At 37.7% G+C, this 27,595-nt stretch overlaps 1 protein-coding gene across 4 annotated transcripts in view; it reads left to right on the top strand.

Annotated features, from left to right (window-relative positions):
* COL11A1 (collagen type XI alpha 1 chain) overlaps positions 1 to 26,457 on the top strand; it is a 129,668-nt gene extending 103,211 nt beyond the window's left edge. For all 4 annotated transcript variants that reach the window (XM_041421411.1, XM_041421409.1, XM_041421412.1 and 1 more), the window contains 23 exons: positions 617 to 670; positions 1,383 to 1,490; positions 2,069 to 2,122; positions 3,006 to 3,059; positions 3,157 to 3,210; positions 9,518 to 9,571; positions 10,033 to 10,140; positions 10,327 to 10,380; positions 10,673 to 10,726; positions 11,241 to 11,294; positions 16,352 to 16,405; positions 16,777 to 16,884; positions 16,967 to 17,020; positions 18,054 to 18,107; positions 18,966 to 19,073; positions 19,691 to 19,744; positions 19,834 to 19,869; positions 19,979 to 20,032; positions 20,875 to 21,124; positions 22,772 to 22,884; positions 23,669 to 23,737; positions 24,398 to 24,631; positions 26,311 to 26,457. In XM_041421411.1, coding sequence (XP_041277345.1) covers positions 617 to 670; positions 1,383 to 1,490; positions 2,069 to 2,122; positions 3,006 to 3,059; positions 3,157 to 3,210; positions 9,518 to 9,571; positions 10,033 to 10,140; positions 10,327 to 10,380; positions 10,673 to 10,726; positions 11,241 to 11,294; positions 16,352 to 16,405; positions 16,777 to 16,884; positions 16,967 to 17,020; positions 18,054 to 18,107; positions 18,966 to 19,073; positions 19,691 to 19,744; positions 19,834 to 19,869; positions 19,979 to 20,032; positions 20,875 to 21,124; positions 22,772 to 22,884; positions 23,669 to 23,737; positions 24,398 to 24,631; positions 26,311 to 26,457 — 1,983 coding nt within the window. The remainder of the gene's footprint in view (positions 1 to 616; positions 671 to 1,382; positions 1,491 to 2,068; positions 2,123 to 3,005; positions 3,060 to 3,156; positions 3,211 to 9,517; positions 9,572 to 10,032; positions 10,141 to 10,326; positions 10,381 to 10,672; positions 10,727 to 11,240; positions 11,295 to 16,351; positions 16,406 to 16,776; positions 16,885 to 16,966; positions 17,021 to 18,053; positions 18,108 to 18,965; positions 19,074 to 19,690; positions 19,745 to 19,833; positions 19,870 to 19,978; positions 20,033 to 20,874; positions 21,125 to 22,771; positions 22,885 to 23,668; positions 23,738 to 24,397; positions 24,632 to 26,310) is intronic.
* Positions 26,458 to 27,595: the final 1,138 nt, after the last annotated feature.

Genomic DNA, 27,595 nt, shown 5'->3' with positions numbered 1-27,595 from the left:
CAATATAATTTAGTTATTATTCTGCAGGAAGAATGAAAAAAAGACATTCCTCTCAGAGACTGGGGTTTTTGGTCATTCTGTTGAAAAGAGACTAAATATCAAAGAGAATATGATTCCCAGCGCTCAGCAAGAACTTGCACTTTTTCATGTCTCTTAGAGGTCAACATAAACTTTGTGCCATTGCAAAACTAATTAGCAGTTTCAAAAATCTACTCCAAATGATAAGCATTTGAATTAGATTTTTAGATGATGCTTTAAAGTTTGAGAGATATTTTTAATAAATCTCATTGAAAGTTTTTATATTTTTAATTGTGAAAAAAAATCATTTTGATTCATGTTTGCATGGAACTTTATTCAGAAACATTAAAATGAGCTTCTAACAAATGGCAACATTGTCTATTATAGATGTGAAAATCTGAGTTATTTAGAGATAAATAGCTTGTACTGAATGGAAAGGACTTTTGAATGATGCTACATCCTCTATTGAGAAACATGGCAATGCTGAATAGATTGTGGTTGTGCAAGTTGTGTTTTCTCTCATGTCTGTATTTGCTTTTAATCTCACTGCAGATGCCACAATCACTAACTTGTCCTTTTGGATATGTGTTTGTTGCAGGGTCCTCCGGGTCCACCAGGTCTGCAGGGTCCTGTTGGAGCCCCAGGGATAGCTGTGAGTAGCTCCTTCAGAGCCAACCCCAACCTTGCATAACCCAGCTGATCCTGACTTCTTTGAACTGTTTGCTTCTTACTCAGGAATATATTTCAAAACACCACTTACAGTTCTGTCCCTGCCCACTTACATACAGCTCTTTATTGTAAACAAGCCTGCCTGGGTGTTACTGAATGGCAGATTTACAGCAGGGCAAAAATTTGACAAAATTATTAAAAAATTAAATCCTGTAAATAGTGAATGGGGGCATCCTTTCAGTGAACTTGTTTGGTGGTGTGTTTGGCAGCTCAGTATAGATGCAGTTAAAAGAGTGTCTCTTTTTAAAATCCACTTGATACCACGTGAATTAATTCTTATTTTTATTTAAAAGGCTCTGAATTCTTTTACCCTTAGCATTGGTAGAACCCTGTGCTACTCATATTTACATAGGTATTCAACAGCTAGAATGTTTATGCAGATTTGACAGAGAGGGGGAATTCAGGGAAAATTTCTGTGAGAAATGCAGCCCTAATTGACCTATATTAAATCAGAGCACATGCTGGTATTCTGTTTGTGCAACAGATTTCATCCAGCCAAGATGATGAACATGCACTTGTAAAGACACTTGGTGTGATTCTGAGCCCTTTTGTAGCTGTTTCCCAGTCATTTCCATGGAGCTTTTCCTGTTGTTATCAGAGCTGTGATAGTTTTGCTCTTCATTGTTTCCCAACAGGGAGGTGATGGAGAGCCAGGCCCAAGAGGTCAGCAAGGGATGTTTGGGCAAAAAGGTGATGAAGGTCCTCGAGGCTTCCCTGGACCCCCAGGCCCGATTGGCTTACAGGTAAATTCCTTTATTATTTTACCTTATATCTGTAAAACAAGATGTAACAGGAAAAGCACAAGAGCACTGTTTTCTGTCAGAAACTGAATGACTACTGTCTTCTATTAAATAAATACCATCAGTTAATTAGAACTGAAAGATCCCATATTGATGGGATCATGCAGAAACAACAGATTTAATGCAGCAGGAATATATATATATGTGTATATATATATATATATATCAGAGCATAAATTATCCAGACTCCCACCTGAACTCTGGATAATCCTGGCAGTGTATTTAAAATCACCCAGTGTTTCATTTCTGTGTGCATTTTTTGGGGTTTTTTTTCCCCAAAATTTATTGTGTCACCTAGTTTAAGCATCTTAGGACTACCTATACACTTACTGTAATATGAGAAGCTCCCTTCCCTTTCTTTCCATTTTAATACAAATAGATCTTTTTCTTCTTGTTCCACCATCCTGCCCCCTCCCAAGTTCACAAGTTTGATGTGTAGATCTGATTTACATTGTTTCATATTGATTTATAACTAATCATTCCATGGACCCTACTTATAGTATTCTTCCTGTGTTTTTTAGGGTCTGCCTGGCCCACCAGGTGAAAAAGGTGAAAATGGAGATGTGGGCCCAATGGTAAGACTTCTTCCCCACTGGTCACTCTGAAGGACATAAATATTCTCCATATATTATTGTCTTTTCTGCATAGCTCACCATTTGATAAGATATTCCTGAATTTGGTGACTGAGTATGAAACATTTTGTGCAACATAAACTCTCTCTAGGATTTTCTTTGCTTTCCCACATCTATCCCATCATCACTAATACTGAGATTTATGTAGCATGAGAAAATACTGAAAAATAGATAGCAAAGCAGATGCTCTGTGTCCATTGACAATCAGGTTCAGAAAAGAAGGAGGAAAAAGTAGATACCACTGCACCAGAATCTGGAGCTGCCTTCCTGAAGTTCAGGCAGTTGTTATTAACATACAGCTTCAGGTATGCAGGCCAGTCGATGGTAAACACTGCTTGCCTCTGTTTACTTTCCCTGGGTGATGCATTTTCCAGCTGTTTCTCCTGCTGACAGAATGCCTTGTGGGCTGTTCCTGACTGCTAATGCAAGCTCTCTATACATTTGCCTCCAGCACCTTGTGCCAAGTCTGGATCTTCACTGGTGCCCATCTGTAGGCACCATGGTGCAGTTCTGCCCCAGGGCTGTCAGACACTTGAGCTGGTCCAGGTCTCTGTCAGTGGGATGGGCATGCAGGGAACCTGCAGGGAAAGAACCAATCCTCAGGGGTCCTAAGCATCAGGTCACATCAGCTACTGTGTGGCACAGCCTGGGTCTCCTGTCACCTTTGAACTCATCCAGCAGGCAGCAATCTGGCCCTGCTGTTCCTGCTGCATGGTGAAGATCAAAAGCCCTCGACAGATTGAGTATATTATTTTTCATTGGTTAGAAATTCTTTCTGATTGTAACTATATTATATCTGTTCTATGATTCTGTCTCTTTGATACAGGGTCCACCTGGCCCACCAGGTCCCAGAGGTCCCCAGGGTCCTAATGGAGCGGATGTAAGAATCAATCTGTTTTTTGTCTTGCTAATTGAGTAACAAGCACCCCATTTTGGATAACAATATTTTGGATAACAAAAATCTTTTATCACTGTAGGGTCCTCAAGGTCCCCCAGGCTCAGTCGGCTCTGTTGGAGGTGTGGGTGAAAAGGTGAGTGTGCATGGAAACCCCCAAGGAAGAGAAAACATTGGAATAAGAATGCTACATGGCATTCATTCATTAAAACGCCTTTCATTGCTATTTTCAGTTTTCTATTCAGAAAATTTTCTGCCAAGATATGGAGTGAGTTTGTGTGGGATTGTTTACTTTCATATTTTACCCAAGGAACATGCCAGATTGTATCTTCCTTGTTCTTAAAGGAAAGATGAGGTGTACAGGAATATAAGGGCTTTTTTTTTTTTTTTAATGTGATTTATTTGAAGCAACAGAGTAAACTATTATATAGTGCTGAGCAAGCAAGAAGTTCAAAAGCGTCTTAAAATGCTTGTTTATGTTTATTTTATCAAGCTACATGACCACGACCACATCACCTACATAAGCCTAAAAGCCTTTTGCTGTAATGCTACAGATTTAACATTAATTTTTTCCTGAACTTTGAAATGGGAAAGAAGATTCTAAGTGGAGCACAAAATGGAGGAAAGAAAATAGAAATATATTCCAGGCCAATATAAAAATTGCTTATTGAGAAACTATGTAGATTGCTCTTGAGTATTTACTGATTTGTCACAGAGTATCACATGTGTTCAAAGAAACACGAATCTCAGTGAACCCTAGAAGAGACATCTCTAGGAATGTCAGTATTGGTAGTTTTCCAGAAAGCTTTCCATATTTTTAATTTCTCAGAACATGAAGCAAGATTTCCCTTTTTCTAACTAAACCAGCCTTTTAAAAGAATCTTCAGGTGTTTCGTGGTTTGTAGTTTTTTCCTACATGCCCATCAACCAAATCACTTACCAGTGCTCTGGGATGTGGCAAAGAGCATACCAGAATAATATAACATAAAATTTGGTTTGCTGGAGAAATATCCTACTTTGTCTCCCTTACTGTCCTTTGAGACCAGAGGGTACTGAGCCCAAACAGATGTCATTGTGTCAGGCTGGCAGTGCTTCACTCTCAGGATGTGGCTCTGAGCATCAGCTCACCTCTTGGGAGCAGCAGCATTCCGGTGTTTTCAATCCTTTCTCTCCAAAATTGCACAAGACACACAAAACACGATGCCCTCCTGCTTGACTGCATTATCAACAAGGATATTCCTTCTAATGTCCCAAGTTCATGACATTGTTCATCCAGTCTACTTTAAAAAATATCTTGGCCTCATGAAGGACTGCAGGATTTGTTTTTTTTCTCTCTGGGAAGAGTACCAAAAATGTGACACAATCTAGGAGTTTAGAGAAATAAAAAGTTACTGGGAAAAGAGTCTGTATGTCAGTGGAATACAGAAAATAATGGGCATTGTGGGAAGAAAAAAATTTTCCTGTGACTACTAATGAGAAAAATGTTAATTATGAGAACATCCAGGGTAGCACTCAATTTTATTCAGTGCTTTATAAAACCCCACCTTGTGTAATATTGTGGCACATTGATCTTGATAGGAATTTTTGCCATTGACTGAAAAGTCACCTCTTCAATTTTCAGCTTTTCATGATCAAGTTATATTCCAGCCATTTTCTAAACACACTGCCTTATATTGAACTCCTTCCTCTTTTGTTTCTCCCTGCAACTCATCTGCATGATTTAGAATCACTGTTCGTGATGATTAGGCCATGAAATTTAATTCAAGAACACAAAGTTCAGACTGTTTATCACTTGGTTGTCATTTTTTATTTCCTCCAGCTTATATCCCATATTCTCTGCATCCACAAAGAGAAGCTTCAAAGTGTATTTTAGAAGTTCATATAATTGTAATTACTTTCCTCCCTCCTCCTCCTCAAGTTTTAGTACATGCCAGGTTATTTTCTTTCTTAGGGTGTCTTCCTTCTTCATTTCAGTTTCATTTAATGAAATTTCAAGCTGAGATATCATCAATGGTTATTTTTTCAGGGGGAGTTGCTGCAATGGGAGGACAGGTCATGCTTTTAAACAAAACATGCATTTTTTCTTTTCCTTTTCTTCCCACACATTTTTCTCCCAATGTTTTTCTTATTATGTCAGCATGCTTTGGCCTCTGCACCCCTTTCAGGAAAGACACACGATACTACAGATAATTCAATACAGTGAGTAAAGAATGTGGAAAAACATTTTGGCATCATCCCTGTCACTGCTGAGGAGAGAAGTAGGTTTACTCACTTGCATATTTTAATGGTTTGACCAGGAGATATTTTTTCATTCATTTTAAGGGGGTTTCAAAGCCCCTTATTTTCTGGCAGAGATAAACATTTTTTGTCACACTTAGTGCCACGCATTTTTATCTGGTTTGTTGTTTCTCCTGCTCTGCATACAAGGGCCTGAATGTTCAAAGGCATCAGTGCTGCAAATGCTCCTGTAGTCCCGCATTTATTATTGCCAAAACCCTCACCGAGGGCCTGGCAGTCTGACACTCAGCAGAACCATTTAAATCCAGCTGCCACACCAGGAACAGTCACTTTCTTCTGCTTTTAATTAAGAGAAATGGAAAACCAAAATGTACCTACACACGCTTATCTCTAATTTGACATCAAAGGTCTAACATGCAGATATTCTAAACAGGCAGGAAGTTGCTCGTGACTTCTCTAACCTGTGCCTTAGAATGCACATAAGAATTTACAACAGAGGGGAAACAGATCAAGTAATGTTAACCCCACACTTCCACAAAACCTAATGAAATAAATTTGCCTTTCTAATTTAGATTAATTTGTGATAATTGCACTGAGCACTGTGCTGTTCTTCTACCCCCTCTCCCTTCCACAGCAGTTATAAACCATCAGAGTTAGCAATGCAAAGCCAGCGTCTGCAGAACCTAAGCATTCGTTCTGTAGCCTCTCAGAGTTCAGACCTGGTTTACTGCATGAAAAAGTCTGATGTTAGAAAACCACGATACTCATCTGGGTTTAAATGTCTTCCTATTATATTGTTCTAAATAAACTTTCCAAAGTAGTACACTAATGAGGAATCCAACACAGTAAACAAGTGAGATCAATAGTTCTCATGCTTAATCATTAATTTATACTGCAGATGGAAGTGAGAGGACAGAATCAATGGAGTATCCTGGCTCTAAGTTTAGGAACATGTTTGATAAGTGTTCACAGACAATTTTATGTGTATATATCTTTTTTCCACACATGTATGTGTGCACACTGCTAAGGTACCTAATCAAGGTGTGTCTGTGACAGTTTAGGCTACTTGCATATCCATCCTAAAAAATTAATGACTTCACATGACCTCCTGACTGTAATTTTTTTCTCATCCTACTCCATCTCTCCAACACTGTAAACAAGAGCCCTCCATGAAAACACAGCCTTTAGAATTTCTCTCAATTAAATTGCATTCTCCACAGAGCCATTATATATAACACATATGCAAAACAGATTCTCTTCTAGAGTTACAAGTTTGTTTTGTGAGAATGGCAAAAAGGAGCAAAACTAACTTTTCAGAACCCAGTCAGTTGCAAAATTGCCTCTCATTCTTACAAAATTAAAGACCATGTCCCAGAATTTAACCAAAAGGTGGCAGCCTTCTATCCACTATCTCTGGGCTTTGGATATCAGTTCTCTAGAACTGATCATGAGGAAAACAATATTTTTTAAACCTTTAAACTTTTTAGCAATTTTTTTTAATATTTTAACTTTTAAACTACTTTGCCTAGCTTGGTAGAAACCATTCTGCTTGCTTAATCCAAAGTTTTCAGAATTAAGCATGTCTGCAAAATGACATGACCCTTTGTAGTTTAAGATATCTGTCCTTCCTTTTTGAAATTCTGTCAGAGGAAGGCTTTGCCTAAGAAAGACCACAGTAACTTTTAAAAGATCTGAGCTGCTAAAAAGAGAGAGAAAAATCTCCAGAGATGAAATAAATATATTATTAGATCATAAAATCTGTTTCCCAACAGAACATGAAATATTTTCTATGGACAAGGTTCTGAATTAATGCCATTGTTACTAAAAATGAAAAGAAAGATGAGGGCCAACAACAGCTACAGATTACACAGGTTTTAGTAGCTATAAATATGCACTCTGTAAATATATATCAGCTACAATCTTCTCTATCAAAACACTGTTTAACTCCCTTAACAGCTATCTAAACCAAATGCAGCATTTCATAGTACCCAATACTTGGAATATGGAAATCACAGTCAGATAAAACAAGGACTGCATACAGGGAAGGGGCAGATCTTTCAGTAGAGCAATGATATAGAAATATTAATGTGAGATGAAACTTTAACTGGTCTCATCTTTCACAAATGCCCTTTAAGGGAACATTTTGACATTTTCTAGCCCTTCCAATTTCTCAGTTTTCCACACTGCTGCTTGCTGGGGAGCTGCAGTGCACAGAGCCAATGTCACCGTGTGTGCTGGAGCAGGCACCCCCAGTGCTCACCTGCTGCTCCCAAGTGCAGGTCAGAGGGAGCCCAGTGTTGTGTGAGAGAATGAAGATGTGTTTGTCAACAGGAAGGGTTAGAATTGTATTATCAATCAAATGCAGATCGTTGTAAATTACAGTATAATTAGGCAGAAAGGCAGAAGAAGAACTCTCTCTCTGAAAAGCTGCCAAGGGGATTACACTGCACAAGTGCTTGTCAGCAAGACTGGGCACAATCAGTGCTCTTATGTCACTGCTTCATTTTGTCCTGCCATGGGCTCACCTTTGGAAAGGCTCTATAGAGTGGACTCTGTGGATATAGTATGGCTACTGATGTGAAAAACACATTTTGCTGATTCCAGATTTCATTCTCTGTTGCTACAAAAATCTCATTTGATTGATAGTAGGCATGCACAAAATCCCAATGCTAATGATGCTGCAGACTCAGTAAATGCTGTGCAGAGAATAAGGAAATAAAGATTATTAATTTTCCTAGAAAACATTCCTAACACTTATTGATAGGAAGCATCCACTATGGGGTTTTTTTTGTTTTGTTTTAAAATGAATACAACATCACAGAAGTAAATTAATATTAAACACTAAAAGGGATCATTCATTTTTGAAGTTTCTACAAATTTTAGTATATCTAATAGAACATACCAGAGTTTCTAAAGGCATGTTCACCCTTTAATAGTGCCCTTTGTAAAGGGCATTTTAATATTGCTCCTAAAATACTGGTTATCTGTTAATTATCCTAGTCTGGAATTCAGTTGAGAGGTGCTGAAATATTTTCCTTTTATCTAATGAAATATTTGTACTGGGCCAAATTCTGGTCCCAGTGAGGTTATCTTGGTGCTATGAGCTTCTCTGAAAAAAAAAAAGGTTCAGTATCTACACCATAAGTTTTGTTTTTAAATTGTATTTTATGATGTATAGTTTTATACTGACCATGTGGAAATGACATGTATGAATCAACTGAATTGTCATAAAATGAAGAGTGGCGTGCAGGTCATGCAGGTTGGGAAGGATACAGAAATTTATTCCAATTCTGTGAATTCAGTAAATGATTGGGTAAAATGCATTTTCAGCACTGAACTACTCTTGCTCATAGACATAATTATTGGAAAAAGAATATATTTGGGGGGGAAAATTCCCCCCATTAGCAGTTAGATTCAAAAATCCTTTGGGATAAGAGTATGCATTTCTTATCCAAGCACTCCATAACAATCACAAAGCATATTCTCTTATACTTCCATGGTTTATGTTTCTGTGATGCTAATAACTAAATATTCTACTAACAGAAGAGTTTTCTATTAAAGTTTATTCATCAGACCACTGAGCTAGAAAATATTTGGTCATAACTAAACTTTAAAATGAAAACTTGAAAAGACAGTCCTTGAGATAATACTGTGTACTGGCTCAGAAGGAGACTGAATTATCTTAAATGTTCACTTAATAGTGCACAATCTTTGATTTGCACAGATTTTCTTTTCATACGGTATCATCCTGAAAGCCATCTGCTTTACAAAATAAATTCCATCACTGGTAAATACATAGCACTCACCTCTGTAGCCTGTGGAGAAACTTTTTCTAACTGATGCTGTTATTTCATCCTTAGGTTTTTCTTTATATAGATTTTTTCTTCTTCCAACAGTAGCTATAGCAATAATCACAAGCAGGAAATTTGCAGTATATGGGATAATAAAGGGGAACATCTTCCAAAGCCCAAAGGGAAATTTAGTGTCCCTGGCTCAAGAAAATATTAGTTTGATGTATTATGTCTCAAATTTCAGACTCCAGTTCTGCAAAACCATATACATAACCCCTCTAGGCAGACCAAATAAAAAACCCTTCTTATAAGTTGTTTACATAAATAAGCATGGAAAGAATATGCAATTACAGAAGTAAATTCATCAAAATATTCTCCCTAATGACTGATAAATTTATTCTTATTCATCTATAGGGTGAGCCTGGAGAAGCTGGTAACCCTGGACCTCCTGGAGAATCTGGAACAGCTGTGAGTATTTTGTTGTTGTCTTATTATTAACATTTATTATGGTGAACTGTGGTATCTGGCAGGGCTTTGGTAAGCATTTCCTCAGATCACTTGAGCACTTGTGTATGTTTCCTTTGAATTTTCAGCAGAGAATTTATACCTTTAAAATGACATTTGTTTCCATATAATCGTAGCCACATCTTGTACTAACAGAGGATGGAGACTTCCCAAAACAATACCTATTTTTCCTTCAATAAGTTTTAACTTTGGCTTGCATGTTTTTCTTTTAGGAAACAGTTCACTGATACAATCTGGGTACAGAATTTGGCACTTGGCTTAAGAGATCCTAATTTCCCACTCACATGCCACTATTTATCAAGGAAATTGATAAATTTCCATTGTCTGATAATTCAGTTTGCCATTGTGATCTTTATGGCCATTCCATTTCCAGATGTCATTTTTGTGTTCATGTGTTTCCACAGGGTCCAAAAGGTGAAAGGGGAGAAAAAGGTGAAGCTGGTCCACCTGGAGCAGCCGGACCACCAGGTGCTAAAGGACCTCCAGGTGATGATGGGCCTAAGGGTAACCCAGTAAGTGAGCTTCATAATTCTAACTCAAACCACTGTGAAGCATTGCTGAAGTTGTGTGAATACAGAACCATAGCATTTCCTACAAGTGCACTATGTTCATTATATGCTTCATAAAAGATTTCTGATGAGTGCTACCTGCTTGGCAACGGATGACACATTCCTTGCTTTTTTGCCTGATCTATATAGGGCCCAGTTGGTTTTCCTGGAGATCCTGGTCCCCCTGGGGAACCTGGTCCAGCTGTAAGTATACCTTAAAAACAGTTTTAGGTCCTAGTCTTAGTTTGTACTTAATTCTAGTTGACCCTCTCTCTTTCCTGTCCGGGCATGAGCTCTTGCCTGTAAGATCCGTTGCTTTTGTGTTCACGCATTTCTCAAGTCTTAAAAATATTAAGAAATCTTTTTAAAGTTTTGAAAAATAATGACCTTGGGAAAATGCTCTGTAGAAAAATAGTGCTCTTATATTCATATATGAAATTTAGTGGCTTAAATTAGCTGAATTTTTAATTTTGTTTATTTTCCTTGAATTCTGTAGGGTCAGGATGGTGTTGGTGGAGAGAAGGGTGAAGATGGTGATCCTGGTCAACCTGTAAGATTTTTCTCTCATTTTATTTCACCTGCATGATCTCTCTGATGATAAGAAAGTATCTCTTGCCAAATCAGTGGTTTCTATGCAGTCACACTCTTAAAAAATATTTTCAGAGTGGATGCTTTTTCTATTATACTGAAAAATAACTATTTATTTCCTTGAAGAGATAGAACTGCCCATATTACTGTAACACAATTAAGCAAGAGCTCAATTTCTTTTAGAAGTAGTGATGTGTTAAAGGATTTCTGCTGGAGCTGCTGAGGAGCACTAAAAATAGAGCAGCTCTGAGCATAAGAAAAAAATGCTGCAGCCAAATAATCTTCAATAGCTGAACCAATGAAATTAAGCCAAGATCCTAAGCAGTACCTGAGCAATACCTATATTAAGCATCAAAGTCCTATTTCTGTAGATTCTCTCAATTGAAAGGGGCTAACACATGGCATATGTCCATGGTGTTTGATAAAGATAGAACTTCATCCTTTATTACTGCTGTAATTTTAATTTTCTGTTGCAGGGTCCACCAGGTCCTTCAGGTGAAGCTGGCCCACCTGGTCCTCCTGGGAAAAGAGTAAGGAATATCTCATCTTCTCTTGTACACTTCTCTTTCTGAGACACTGTGTCCTAGAGAATTTCAGCTACTTGTTTCATGCTGGGACACTTTCATCTGATATTTGTAATTTCTTTTAAGTAATGTAATGAGAGAAATGAAAAAACAGAAACAGCAGAGAAAGCTCTTTAACATGGGTTATAAGAATATCAGAACAAAAAAATACATAGGGAAGAATGCACTGCTTACCCATAAAGTTGCTTTTTCTTTTCACTCAAGAATTCAGTGTCTACTAAATCAGTCTGCTAACAGGAATGAGTTGGTATGACAGTAATAACAGACATCATCTCTAGGCACACCTCTCCTGCTATCAGGGAGCAGGTAGAATGTGTCTGTTTGGGTGTCTTTAGTCTTGGAAATAAAAGAACCTCAATGCAACTACTGTGCAAAACTGTGTCATCCTCTCTGCATACAGAATTAACAGGCAGACATTTCTGTAACTTATGAAGCTATTCCATTATTTCTAAAGCATTTTAAGATTCACAAATAGGCTTTACAAATATATCTAATCAAACCCAGTAAATAATGTTGCAGTCACAGAAGTGTAGTAGATGCATCAGCCCTTAGGTCTGCTTCAGAGAGCAATTAGATGCAGTTTTCAGACTTGAAAAACAGAAGAAGTGGCATTATTAAATGTAAACTGAGAATTATTTAACAAAATATGTTAAATTTCTTGGTTTAGTGGGCTGGAGTGGAATGACATGCCTAATTAATTTTATTTATTTTACACAGTAATATATTTGCTCCACCAACATGCAAAATATTTATTATATTCTAAATTACTATGGTCACATTAGCAACCTTATTCTAGAGCTGAAATATGGCTCAACTGAATATTAACAATTAGTATATTTGCTTGACATCAAATTAAAACTTCCTGCTTTATTATACAGAAAGGCAATAGCTCACTCCTCACAGATGAGCTGTATTCTATCTGATTGTACCTAGACAAAAAAAACCCAACAATTTCAAAGCACAAATTCCATGTTACCTGTGGTTTGACATATTTCCAGATGAGCTGTATTCTATCTGATTGTACCTAGACAAAAAAAAACCAACAATTTCAAAGCACAAATTCCATTACCTGTGGTTTGACATATTTACAGTTTAGGGAAAATGCATTGCTAAATATTGCAATGTAGTCCCTTTCTGAATTTTGAAGAAAACATTTTTAGGATCAGATTCTACATTACTTGAGCACCAGAATATTTTGAACTTGTAAGGAATCTGTATCATATTGAAGTTATGCTAGAAAGTAACAGTGAAAAACTGAAAGGTTCATACTTATCTGGAAAAACTGCTTTTCATTAGTTTCCATCACTTGTATGGTAGAATCAATTTCAAGAAAAAGCCCTAACAAGAGTCTTTTAATTTGGATTGAGAAAGACACACAGTTTCACTAGTAATATTGCTGTCTGCTGCAGAGGTGCAGCTCTGGCTATACTACTAGAAAGCAAAATTCCACCCCATTTTTTGGTTTTTGGTCTCCAAAATAATGAGCTGGCAGAGCTCAGAATTCATGCTTTTGATTAAAGGCTCTGGAAATCCTCAACAGTAAGCTCCTTATTTATTTTGTTATACATTTTCATTCCTCTCTTCCATTCCCTTTTGTAACTGAGCTGACCTCAGATTTACTGTCCACTCTTGTAAAATCATCTTTATTACCAGCTATCAGAGTTTTGAGCAATCTCTGTCTAGTTACAGAGTTACAAAGTTTCCCCAGCTCTCCCTGGGAAGCAAATTCTATTGAAAGACATGGACATTAATCGTTTTTCCATTGTATCTAAGAAATTTATAAGCTAAAAGCATAATCTACAAAGGGTGACTTTTGTGACATAGTAATAGACAAAGTCTTTAAAGTGATTTTTTTTAAAGTTTCATTAAATAGTAATTATTATTTTACATATTTTGACTTCTTAAATGAAGATGCACCACATCAGAAAAATACATGCTCAGAAGGCTTTATACATCAATCTAATTTAGCTGCAAGTAATAGCAGTAATTGTGGCTGCTTATCTAGAACTAGAGATACAGACTGAACCCCTCTACAGTTATGTTGTTATTATTATTTTTCTGAAACTTAATCCCTTGCTCTTACTTCTGGGACTTCTTTTTGGTTTGCCATACACTACTGGGTAACACTTTTACTTTGAATTCACTGATTTCAATCTGAAATATGTTAAAAGTGGCATGAGGAAAAGACACCGTCAGAGAGTGTTTGTCCTTCAGATCAATATGCAGTCAGTACCGATCAGCACAGACAGCGCTCCTTGCCTGTGCTCCTCCCAGCCCTTCAGTGTGCCAGGCACTTGGGCTTTGAGATCTGCTGCTGGGCTGCTTTCCTGGGCAGTGACAATCCAATGTCCACATCATATACACATAAACCTCCATATACCAACCAAGTATTAGAATTTAAAGCTCAAGACTGGAGGCCATGCCATCTTTTTCCATTAAAAGAAGAGATGTCAATACTGCAGCAAAGCCAGCAATTTTGCAAAGTAGAAGTTTATTTGGTTTGTTGCCTTTAAATGCAATGCTGAATAACTTAGGAAAAAAGAAAGTGTTTCTATGAAGGAGATTTTTTTTTTCCATTTTGGCTACAGCATGATGCTGCCTCAGCAGGGTGTACTCACCACTTAAAAATTAATTTCTCTCTTGATTTCAAATGGACAGAATACCTAACAATATGCTAGGTTCCCATCACAACAGGCTAATGAAATGTGGTAATGGTTTTTCTGTGTTGGAAATCATGTTCTAAGCCAGATGACAGCTGTAAACAACAACTGAAATTATTTTAACGCAATATGGAAGAATAGAGAAAAATATTCAATAGGTTCACGTAGCAAAAATTGAGAATGAGTTTGTTTCTGCATGATTTCTTTTGTCTTCTTGGTTCATAAAATGTATCAGGCAGTATGTCCAAAATCACAGTTCATAAAAATCTCTCATGGTAGAGAATTGCAAAGAGCTCTCTGTGTCTGCAGCAGCCCGGTGAGCCAGGCCAGCCATGCAGGAGCAGCTCCTGCAGCAGCTCCCTGCCGGGGGCAGCCATGGCACTGCTGCTAACGCCAGGCATTGTACTTGTATTTTAGCCATCACAGTGGGCTTAGCCCTGCTAATTAATTCATGCTGCAGCTTCATTTCTAGATTATGCAGAGACCATGTTTTTCAAGTACAAACTGCCACATTCAACGCTTTTCTTAGATAGGGTGGCTTATAATCCATATGGGAACTTCAGGCAAGTAAAGAAAATGGTCATATATATTAATTAATGTAAGAAAAAAACGTCACGTTTCTAAAATGCTTCTGAATTTATTTATGCACCTGTTGATCTTTCTTATTATCACTGCAAACTGTGATCCACCCAACAAATTACAACCTACACAAAGGGTTACGTACCTCAGATATTATTAATTATTATTGAAACAGCAGGGATTTAAAATATTCTTCCTGTTGTAAAGAGTTAACATTTAGCACAGAGCATTTAAGCTTCTCTGTATTTTGAAGAAATAAAACTTAAGTCCTTTACCCCTTACAGCTCTTAAAAATACCACAGAAAAAAGCTGTTGATACCCACATCAAATGGCCGAAGTCCTCTTGTGGTTAATTCAGTTCCTTTGACATTACCTTTGATGTAAAGTCTGAACTATCTCTGCTGGCCAAAAGGTTCATGCAGTGCTGCAGATGTTCATTGTCACCCTGGAGAAAGCTTAATTTCAGAAGCAAATTAATGATCTTTATATACTTCTATGTAAATAGCTATAAAATTAATAAAATTTCCAGGAATTAAAACCAGTGGAGTTGCTCAAGGTATGTGCCAAGGTAGCAGTGGATAGTGAAATATATCAGGCAATAAAACGTTTGGGCTAAATTCAGCTCTAGTATAAAAAATGGCTTTAGGTCAAACACTGATCCAAAGCCCTGACCTCACAAAGCAAACAGGCAGATGCTCAACTGGAAGTACAGTTCATATCTGTAAAATTAAATTTGTGTTCTGGTGCTTTACCACTAAGCAGCCTGAATTGTTTTTCTGTATGTTGTTAAGAAATAAAAAGCAGTAAATAAATGGAAGTGATGGAATTTTTCTAGTTGCTAATCTTCAGAACTTTTTTTTTACATAAAAATCTGCATTTTGCATTAATGAACAGATGAGTCTTCTATAGATTCACAAAATCACAGCATTTGAGCATAGTCACGTTTCTTTCATGTTCCTTTAAGCTGCTCATTGGTTGGCAAGAAATAGCTACTTGTAATAAAGACATTTCCCAGGCTAAAAATTAACCTTGTAGGAGAACAGTTGGTCCATTATCTTGAGTGCATCTTTTCTAAACTAAGCATATAAGAGAACCATTTTCAGAAGAGTGCATTAAATTCTAGACACTGCTCCTGTTCATAACTGAAGCTATGAATATTAATTACCTGACCTAAAAATCAGCCCTTCATTTTTTGGAGGAGAAAAATGTTGTTTTATTTTTCACTTTCATATTTAGTGGATAATATGTCAATTTTTGGCTGATTACATGTCCAAATGTAATCAGAACCCCTGACTGAGCCCATCCCTGACTTAGAGATTAAAGAAGTATTTGCCATGCTGTGTACTGTAGAAAGAGAGGCCTTTTTGGAATCAGTGGATAAACTACAGTGAATAGAAGTCAATGCAAAGCAAGTTTAAAATTAATTGTTATTGTACATATAAAATAGTTTTGCCTTTTTTTCTTTGATAGACTGTTTTGTTGTTTTGGTTTTTATTTTTTTATTTTGTTTTGGTTTTGTTTTGTTGTTTTTGTTTTCCCAAACAAATTGAACCTCATAATCTTTTAGATATTCTAAAAAACCAGAAAATTTTATAGGAGAATAAGAGCTTTTTGGTATTTATTAGCCTGTGAATAAAGTGTCAAAAAAATAAATTTAATGTAATTTTGTCATAATTTGCTACTTATTAATATGGTGGGAGTTGCATTTTCAAAATTTTTTTCACTGGTTATATTTGAAAAAACTTGAGTGTTCATATTTTACAGGGACCTCCAGGAGCAACAGGTGCTGAAGGCAGACAAGGCGAAAAAGGTGCAAAGGTAATACACTGAAGGGTTTTTTTGAAGCATAGAATGTAAACTATTTATAAATTAAAAATCAATTGCTTATGATGCACTGAGCATGGAACTTTTCAAAGCAATAACAGGCAATCTGTAAAATCCAAATTCAGACCCAGAATTAGTAGCAATATGTAATGGAGTGGACCCAGCAGTGCAGGCCCAACACAGCTCAGCTGTAAGAGGCAAGGGGAGCCTGCTCTGCTGGCACCACAGCTCTCTGTGAAGCCAGAGACACTTCACTCAGGAAATCGTCCTGTGCAGAGCTCTGGCTTTTAAAAGCACTTTGCCTCTTGTACATCCCTCCAGTGCCAAACTCAGCCCCCCTCTCTGACCTGGTCTGTTCTTTCCAGGGTGAACCTGGTGCAGAAGGGGCTCCTGGAAAGACAGGGCCAGTTGGGCCACAGGGACCTGCAGGGAAACCTGGCCCAGAGGGTCTCCGGGGCATTCCTGGCCCTGTGGTAAGTCATGGAGCACATCATATCTTAAATGTTGCATTTCCTGTATATACTCTGGTAAAGCCAGCTTTCTGATTTTTTCTAGGGAGAACAAGGTCTGCCTGGAGCACCAGGTCAGGATGGCCCTCCTGGACCTCTGGTGAGCATCCTTTTCCCACCTGTCACTCACAGAAGCCTCCAAAAACATCACTCAAAAATCTCTCTTCTAAGATTTGAGAACTTAAATATTCTGTTGAAATCTGGAGCTGAGTATAATAAATAAACTATATGCTTTCAAATGCACAGACTTCCTGTCAGCTCAACAGGAACTTTCCAATGCATTGCTGCAGCTTAATTTTGGATTTTAGAAAGTAAAGTTGATATGTAAAAGTTTCTGAGGTTAGGTTTCCCTCCTTCCCCTCCCATCCGCCACAGAAGATTGCCATCAGGAGAGTATGAAGCCTGATTTGCAGTAGAGCGCAACACACTGCAGGTGAAAAGTCTGACTCTACATTCCAAAAGCTTAAAAATTTCACATTTCATTCATGAATTATGTATTTGGCTAGGCTTTTGCATCTAGTGATATCCTGAAGTGGAGATGGAAAGCATAAGCACTGAATAATATTTTGTACATGAAATGTTATGGCATTTTTGAATATGTGCCAGGTGGAAAAGGTCTCTTATCACTCCTATCCATAGCAGAAGTTGTCCACTGCTACCAGGAGAGCAGTGGTGAGGAGACACAGACTTAATGTAGCAGCTCTACACCTCATGGACACATATGCAGTGTGAGATTAACAGCCTCTGAAAAATTCATGTCTTTTGCACAGGCATTGTATGGCCTGCATTTTTTACCTCATTATGTACAAATTACACAATACGAGCATTACCAGTCTTATAAAATCTAAAGATTTCTCAAATCAAGAATTTAGTTGGCCCTCTGCTCCACAGATTTCTATGCATAGAACCTTTTATATATTTCTAATTATAAAGTAATTTAAATACCATTGTAGCATCATTATGATTTTTTAAGCATACGTTTCATCTTGGGCTCTAAATCATGTCATCAATCACAACCATCAACTACTGAATGTGTACTTTGATTTGAACTGCCTTCAATAACATTTCAAGAAAACATGATTTGAGCAGGATGTTAAAACTTACTTTAACATTACTTCCCTTGATTTATAAAGGGCCCACCTGGCTTGCCTGGACTGAAAGGAGACCCAGGTTCCAAAGGAGAGAAGGTATGCTTTGCTAACTGTTGTGTCTCTGTAACTTCAGCCCAGTCTAAAACCTGTATAAAATTAGGAGAGAGAAGCAGTGGGGTTTGTATCAGCAAGGCATTGTACCATGCCTTTCAAACAGCTTCCCACAGCCCCAACATTCACTGTGAAGTTTTAAGCCATATCCGATATCCTGGAAACACCCAGAAAGAAAAAGATTACTGCCTGTGTGGTAATCTATTGACCATGTGGTCCCTGCAATGAAAATCCCAAAGATACTGATGTAAAGAGAACTGTCGGATTTACAAGAACAAAGCAAGTAGAAATTATGAGTATTGACAATTTTTATTTTAAAATATAAATATTTAACAGCTATAATACTTTATTTTGAAATAATGGATTGAGACATCTAGGATAGCATTTTCCCATGGAGTCCCAACAATACATTGATTGCTTGTGTAGCAGAGAAAAAACCTGTAGAGAAAGAGGCATGAACATGACTGTGCGTTGTGAACTGCAGGTTTTGTTTATCTCCTTGGATCACCTGTTTATGTAACCATATCACATGTGGAACTCTGTGAAATGCTGATAGCAGCTACATGTGAAAACTGGCATGAAATCTGTACCCAGGGTACTATGATTTCTGTGCTGGTTTCAGTAAGGTAACCTTGCACTTACCTCTTTCACTGAACAAGCAGTCACAGCTTGCAAATAATCTGAAAGTTTGAAAGAGCATCTAACAACAATAAATACACTTTTAGAATAATTTGTGTTCAGGTTGACTGCAACAGTAGTAACATGTGAAAAGTCTAATTTATGTGTTTGCAAAGCACATTTACTTTAATGTATGTTAACTATATTTTCTTAAATCTTGTTTAGGGACATCCTGGTTTGATTGGCCTGATTGGACCTCCAGGAGAACAGGGTGAAAAGGGTGATCGGGGTCTTCCCGGCCCACAGGGATCTCCTGGAGCCAAGGGTGATGCAGTGAGTACAACATACCTGTGTGCCATTCAAGTTCCATGCAAGCAAGGAGTGTAAATTCCAGGCTTCCTTCTGAAAGACTTAAAGTTGTTATAAACATTTAACACCCGGAGTCTCCTGCAAGAGGTTAAAACTTTCTTAGGCATTGTACAAACACAGCAATATTAAACATCTTAAAATGAGGTTATAGAGTGGTTTTGGAAAATGAAGGAAACACATACACCCCAACATGCACACAGAACAAGTTAGCAACAAGATAAAAGTAGCAGCAGCAATCTCATCATATTTTCTGATTGCACTACCCAAAGCAGCTCACTCTCTTCTAGTTACTACGCCATGTTTTTAGGGCACTATGTAAAATGTGAGGTTTCCAAGCCAATCTGAAGAGAAGCACAGCTCTGACAGTCCACTGCAGTCAGTAAGAACAACTACAAGCAACTCACATTGTCATATCTAGTATTTTAAACTTGCCAACTATTTTGGCCTCTAGCAAATGGCCTAACTCAAAACTCACCACAGCTGGACACTTAATGGGACTACCTTTTTTATAGATATTTTTTTAACACAGTCCAGTATGTAGAATACTTGAGTTCTGTGCTTATTCTCTTATTCCTTTTTAGGGAATTTCTGGTCCTGCTGGTCCCCTTGGACCCCCTGGTCCTCCTGGATTACCTGTAAGTAATTTCATCCAGCCCTCCCATTCTACCCACCCTCAAGCTGTGTGCAGTACACTCTAACCAGAGTTCTATGTTCTTGCCCACAGGGTCCCCAGGGTCCCAAAGGTTCCAAAGGATCCAGTGTGAGTAACTCTGCTCTACACTTTCTCCTCTGTTCCTTAGCTTTTGTGTGTGTTGTTTTTAAACCTTGTGTAGCATGGTCAACACTGCACTTCTTTCATTGCTCTGTAGGGTCCTGCTGGTCAGAAGGGTGACAGTGGCTTACCTGGTCCACCTGGTCCTCCAGTAAGTAAGAATTCTTATCTTGCATTACCCTGACATGATGCTCCTGTTTTGACAAGGGTACAAAATAATATTTGGGAACTAAAATATGAATGATAGTTTGAAAATTCATTTTTCAGGAAACACAGATCCAACAGGCACAGAAATACATATCTGCACTGAAAGACTCAGAAGAAAACAAATAAATAAAATAAAGAACACAAATTAAAACAAATAAATAAAATAAAGAACACCCAGAAAAAACCCCTAAAAACCTCCCCCCCCCAAAAAAAGAAGCCCCTCATGCAATAATTACTTAATGTGTTATACTGAAGCACAGAGAACAAAATTCTACTGGCTTCCCCTGCTGATACTCTTTTGTTTCCATATTTTTTTTATATCATAACAAACTAAAATGAAGAGTCCAAACCTGAGTGAAATGCTTCAATTTCTTGAAATTAAGTATTGTTTCCTAGACCCCAAGTGGAGTTTTCAACTTTTATCATAGGAAACATACAGAGTTTTCAATTTTCATAGAATATGTCTGTGCTTGAGGGAATTAACAGGGATACAGAGACGTGAGTCAGTTCTGTGTGTCATTTGTGTGAGGGCAGCACACTCATCCCCAAAAAGCAATGTAGCAAGAAGAGTTTAGAGCGCAACAATGGTTTGGCCTTTTACAATCTTTTTTTTTTTTTTCCAGTAAATCAAAGCACATAGGTATGAATCTAAAAGAAAAAAAGGTGAAATAAAGAAATAAATATTTTGAAGAAAGCTTATTCAAAGCATCTCCAGGCCACATTCTGTGGTCCTTCTCTGCTGAAAAACGAACAGAAGTATAATTAGATATGTTGTTTTCCACTTAGGGCCCTCCAGGTGAGGTAATCCAGCCACTGCCAATTCAGTCACCCAAGAAGACAAGAAGATCTCCGGACTATATGTTATCTGATGCTGGTGATAATATTCTGGATTATTCCGATGGCATGGAGGAGATCTTTGGCTCCCTGAATTCCCTGAAGCAGGACATTGAGCACATGAAGTTTCCCATGGGCACTCAGAATAACCCAGCCCGGACCTGCAAAGATCTGCAGCTCTGCCACCCCGACTTCCCAGACGGTGAGCTCACGCTGCACAGCACGGGCACACAGGGCTGAGCCTGGCTCTGCCAGGCCACTTTGGACCATTACTCCATTATTGGTACATGGCTCATACAGCTGCTCAACAAATACAGTCTCATTGAATCCATTTTTACAGGCATAAAAGTTTAAAAGTGAGTACACATGTTCTCTTGGTAAGAGTCAAAGCTCTTTAAATACATAACCTGATCTGGGTTTTGAGTTAAAACCTGTTAAAATGATGAATAAAAAGAGTTGTTGTTTTGAAAGGTGTGCCTTGCATTTCCAGGACAATCAAAACAGGAGTGTGATGAAAGAGTGTAGTATGACAATATGAAACAGCATTGGTATTATATGAGATTTATGTTCAATAATGATTCTCAAAAACTTTACTAGTGTTTTAGCCCTGGAAGCAATAGTTTTCTCTACTGCATCGGCACTGTTTTTTCTAGATCAGCCAGCAAAGAGACATGGAAGTTTCTTTGATACTGTTTAATGCTATCAAGTAGTAGTGTAATAAAATGCATAGTAATATGAAGACACCCAGTGTTCCTAAGAACTATCTTGATTTTATTATTCTTTGTTGTTTTCTTTTTTTTCTTCTAAATAATTTTACCCCTCTGAAAATGTTTAAATGAAAGCCAGCCTTCACTAAATTTTCCTCCTTTCATAATTTTTTCAATTGCAATGCATATTTTTCCCAGTTCAAAGTAATATTTTTCTGCTTTTAAATGGGAGGAAAAATAGATTTTGACAGTTTAATAATATTTTATTGCTTTCACTCTAGATAGATAAGAACAGATGGTTGCCTTGAGGAGTAGTTAAGCAGTGTAAGTGCAATATGAAAAGTACATATTTTACAATTCAGTACCCTCCATAATAAGGAATAGTTTTTACAGAACACATTCACCTTCTGCATTTACCAGTATTTGCTTCTTCTTTAGAGCTGTCTTCATATAGAAGTAATCTTATTTTGGTTAAAACAAAAGCAAATGTGTTCATTAAAATTCAAAATTCTTCAAGGATAAGACTTACAGAAAGGAAAGACTGTTTTCAATATACAGCCTAAATCAACAGAATTGTTAAACCCCAAAAATACTTTGTCTATGCCCTACATTCAGAAGTCAGAACTGGTGAAAGGATTTGTCATTTCTCTTTGAAACCTCCACTATTTGTTTGAAACTGGATTAGAACTGTAGTTGTCACACCATCACTTGCTGCCCTGTTTGTGAAACACCTGAAGATAAGAATCCTCATCACAGAAACCACCATTCCATTAGAATAGCAGATTTTAAAAAGCACTGACTTTGAATGGACCTTGGATGGGCTGCAGCTCTTTTCATGCCCAACCTTCACTGGTGTTGCAGCTTCGTAAGGCAGGAGGAAAAGGTCTTGGTTTGGGGTGGATCCCTCTCAGTGGGAGGGACCTTTAGGTGCTTCCACCAGCTACAACCCCAGCAAGCCCCATGCAGACACCTCTGCATGCAGATAAGGATGCAAATCGCTCCAGATTTTGCTCCCTGACCTAAACCATTCAGATAAAATAAATTTCCTACAAACTTTGGAGGACCATTAGGTAGCAGTAAAGCCTGGTTCTTCTGAATACCATTTCTATTGCATAAGGTAAATATTTTCTCATTTGTCTTAGGGGAATATTGGATTGATCCTAACCAGGGCTGTTCTGGAGACTCCTTCAAAGTATACTGCAATTTCACAGCAGGTGGGGAAACTTGCATCTACCCAGATAAGAAATCTGAAGGAGTAAGTACCAATCTGTGTTTTCAGTTGGCTGTTGACAGTTACTATTATGCTGTTACAATGTTGAACTCAACAGGATAATTACATTGGCACATTTTCATGTATCTGTCTTTCTAATTACATTTACATATATCTGAATGGAGCAGTAAAATGGTACACAGAGTTAACAAATACCATTTTCAACTTTAGATAGGGAATCTGTGCACCTGCTTGCTAACATTTCAGTACATTTCAGAATGCAACACAGCTGAGCAGCCACTTACAGCACATGATCTAGTATTTGTCACCTAAAAGCTAAATCTTCCTGTGTTTCTCTTGTGGGTTCATTTATATCTATTTGCTTATTCCTATGGAAAGTAGATGTAAAAGACTGTATTAACAGTGTCCTTGCTCACTGTTATAGATTACATCTGCTGAGGCATATGGTATAGAGGAAGGCTTTCTGAAATCTTGCCTAATGACAGGGATCCATTAGCATCCACACTGGTGAAAACTCATTTAGATACTTCACAGCAACAATTCATACCAGCAGCTTACCTGACTCTTAACAGATTACAACCATCTCCCTCAAACAGAGCTAATGCTCTCTTGGATGCCATTTGAAGTCACTAATTTGAAGGCATTCTCTACAAGAAAAACATTCTATTTTAGACCTTTAAAGTGGCTGAGATTTCAGGAAGAACCATTTTGTATTATCTGGTGTGGTATTTGTCCCAAGTAATGTAAAACCTTCATATCTGTCAGCATATGTTTCTAAAACTTCTGTCTCTGCTGTTTGACCACACAGGTTAGAATCTCATCGTGGCCAAAGGAGAACCCAGGATCTTGGTTTAGTGAATTTAAGCGAGGCAAACTTGTAAGTTGTCACTGCAATGTAACCGTAGTCACAAATCAGGTCCATGTTTCCAGCAATCAGCAGATCACAGGGAATTGTATAAGTATTTACATAATGAAAAGACCCCTTTTGCCTTAAATATCACAGCAGCTATGTGGTCTCTTGGCCCTGGACAGCAGCAGGCTGGTCTGTACTGTCCCACAGTGATCCAAATGGTCACCTGCACAGCTGGTGCTGAGGATCTGGCCCCTGTCAGACACACCTCAGCACCAAACCTTAGGAAAGCAGCTGGAGCACAGATCCCCCACCCCAGTCTAGGTTACTGGAAATATACTGGGTATGCAGAGGCGAGGCTGCAGGCTGACTAACTTTATAATTAACTAAAAACAGATTACCAAACAGACTCTGCTGCATTACACTATAAGGTAGGAGTAATTCTCTCTTTCTCAGTAGAACAAAGCTGAGAAATTTAATTATTCATCCTAAATACACTGCTACATCATGAAAATCTATTTACTGAGTCATAGCTGTATTGACCTTTAAAACTTCATAACATGTTATGTGTTGGTTGATATTTTTATTAAGGGCAGTTATATGATTCTCTTTTGTCAACAGTAATTTTGGTTTGCATTGTACCAAAGAAAACAGATAAATATTCATCTAACTTTTTATATTTTCCAGCTTTCCTATTTGGATGTTGAAGGCAATTCCATTAATATGGTCCAAATGACATTCCTTAAACTACTGAGTGCCTCTGCCAGACAAAATTTCACTTACAACTGTCACCAGTCTGTAGCCTGGCACGATGCACCCTCTGACAGCTATGACAAAGCACTAAGGTTCTTAGGATCCAATGATGAAGAAATGTCTTATGACAACAATCCTTACATCAAAGCTCTCCACGATGGCTGCGCAGTAAGTAGAGCTTCAAAGAGTCTTTACAAAACCAACCTGTCATTTAAAGTAGAAATCAAACAAATTTATTTTTTCACAGCTTTCTTCTGAGAAAAGCTTTGTAAACACTTCACTTGTCATATACTGATTTTTTGTAGATTTTAAACCACATTACACTAGTGCCATATTCAATTTTCACCTATGTACCAAAAAAGGTATAACCACAAGCCAAGCAGCAGAAATTGAACAAACTTGGAATGGATGCAGGCTGTCAGCACCACTATGCTGAAAGCAGGCTATATGCTACTGTGTATGAGCACAGTATCAGGAAAGAGCAGAAGCAAAAAAAGATGAGAGGAGGCAGCCTATAAGCAGAATATATTGATACTAAAAATCAAAGTATACACAACTAGAATAATTATTGAATACAGCAAAAACATGTATCACATAAGTCCTATGTACCCAAACATAGTGAATTAATTTAATAGTTTGATATGTGACTTTGTATTTCCTTTTCTTGTTTTGTGTATTCAAAGCCAGGTGAAGCTTGTGGATTTTACTTTTCAGAAACCTCCTTTAGCTAAAAATCCCCAGAGCTGTCCAAGCATACATCAGGTCTCTGAGTACTCCTCTTTCAGGGTCTCTGTGGGCATAGGAACTGATACCACTTCTCAGAAATAGAATAGTCTCTATTGAACGCTTTGAAACAAAGACATCAAAAGAACAAGTGACAGTTGAAGCCTCATTAATTATTTTAGGGGTTGATATAGGAGCATTCTGAAGGCAGTTTCTGAGCAGTCAAGAGATACAAAATTAGAGACCTAAAAGTGCCAGGATATACACCTGAGGGAGAGATGCAACTCAGGAGGTGCAGAGCACCTCTCCTCAGCAGTGTGACTCTAATACACAACTGCTTCATGTCAGCCTTCCTGTGTGCCATTTCACTTTTGTTATCCACAGAGGGTAAATGCAGAGCTCCAGAGAGAGCTGAAACTTGCAACTGTCACTAAACTGAGAACGCTCAGGTCTGTCAGCTTGGATGCTCATCTGAACTCCAAGACCCTGGTACAGCCAAAAGGGGTCTCAGCAGATGTAAGAGAGCATCTAAAGGAAGTGCAGTGCTGATAAGTGGTGAGATGACAGAGCTGAGTGATACACAGAGGAGCTAGAGAGCCTTCTCCAGGCAGCAAGGGTGTGCCTTCAAAGCTGGCTTCTAAGTGCAGTAGTTGGCAGTCCTGTCAGAATACTACTTTCTTCACAGCTGCTCTGATAGTTTGTGAACCAGTTCCAGTATTTCTTCTTAGAAGTGGATCATCTCTGTTTCAGACCTAATTGGTGATTTTTTTCTGCAGGAAATAAGTGTACACCTATGACAATATTATTGCTCATTAAAGACTATAGACATGAACTACAGAATTATCTTAAAAGCAAGGACTATCTTAGATTATTTTTCTTTTGTAGGCCTATTTTAGAAAGTAAAAAAACCTATGGTCCATCCTCCAACTAAAATGAGAGCATTCCATGTCACATTTTTAGAATTAAATAATACGAAAATATAAGATTTAGGATTTGCAATATCTGGTGCATGACAGGACAATCATTTCAAAATTCTGTGTTTCAGATACAAAATATGAAATCTACAGCATGTTAAATGCTGAGAGGTATAACAGTTTGGGTTTTCTTCTTCTCTTTTTTAACAGTCAAGAAAGGGCTATGCAAAGACGGTGCTGGAAATCAACACGCCCAAAATAGACCAAGTGCCCATAGTTGATGTGATGATCAATGACTTTGGTGATCAGAACCAGAAGTTTGGATTTGAGGTTGGTCCTGTCTGCTTCCTTGGTTAAGCTTAAGACAAAATCAGATCAACACAAATGTTGCACTTTGGTGCTACCAACCCACTTCATGCCACATGCAAGTTTTGAATAAGGATGGCATAGAAAATGTCTTGCTGTGTATGTATGTCTTATCTAGAAAGTAATCATTGCCCTTGTAGGGCCAGAATCACATGACTTAAACTTATTTTGCAAAGATGCTGTGGCACAGACAGACAACATAGGGCTCACTTCAGGAACACCCCCTTTGGATTCCTCTGGTGCTGTAAAAAAACCAACGACAATGGTGCTCCTTCCATTACAACAAAGAGGTGTTTAGAAAGTGTTTAATATAAACTGTAATTATTCTATGTACAGTACTATACTGTGATTTCTCTGTCCACTTCCGAAACTTGCATGTGTCTCTGAATTGCATCTGGCTCTTATTTTACAATTACAAACTACATTGTCAATGCTGTGTATGTATTCTGAAAAAAATAAAACTGTAATTGCCAGTGAAGCCAATTCCATTTCTGATTAATAATAAAATCCCTTTGTATATATTGTTGTTGAAGAGCTTTGTTATTTGAAGTCGCCAGTAAAATTAAGGTGGCAAAACTGGAAGAGCTTGAGCAGCACACTCAAACAACTCCATTCTGCTGATAGAACTGTGTGGCAATGAATTTAGATGATGAAATAAAAGCACTTTCAAAGGTGCTGTGTTCCATGGTGCTATACCTCAGACTTTTTATTTTCTATTCTAATTCCATAATTTCATAAGATAACTGTATATACCTAAAATAAACAAGTTTATATTTTTGGGTGGGGAAAACATGTAAGAAAAAAAACAAACTTCTGTGTTAGAGAACTGTTTAAAATCTGTGAAATAAATTAGTCATATAGCTTTCCTTTTTTATTTTTTAATCTCATCTGGATTTGTTTCCATTGTACTTAGTTGGGCTACATAATATAAAAACTGGATTTGAAACAGTTATTTATGGATTTTTGCAGTGTTTACCTAGATGTTTATGTAAGCAATGATGGATGTTTGCTTCCTGAACTGGATACTAAAGATTTCACACAATAGCCTATACAATATTTGCCCGTCCCATTAATATGAATTATTTTTCTTCCTGTTACTCCACCTGAAGGCCAGAGATGCAATATGTCT

The sequence above is a fragment of the Onychostruthus taczanowskii genome, unplaced genomic scaffold (assembly GCF_017590055.1).
Source record: "Onychostruthus taczanowskii isolate IOZ18803 unplaced genomic scaffold, ASM1759005v1 scaffold7, whole genome shotgun sequence".
NCBI classification, from domain to species: domain Eukaryota; kingdom Metazoa; phylum Chordata; class Aves; order Passeriformes; family Passeridae; genus Onychostruthus; species Onychostruthus taczanowskii.
Note: the sequence above shows the minus strand (reverse complement) of the source record. Positions and strands in the feature narration are given on the sequence as shown.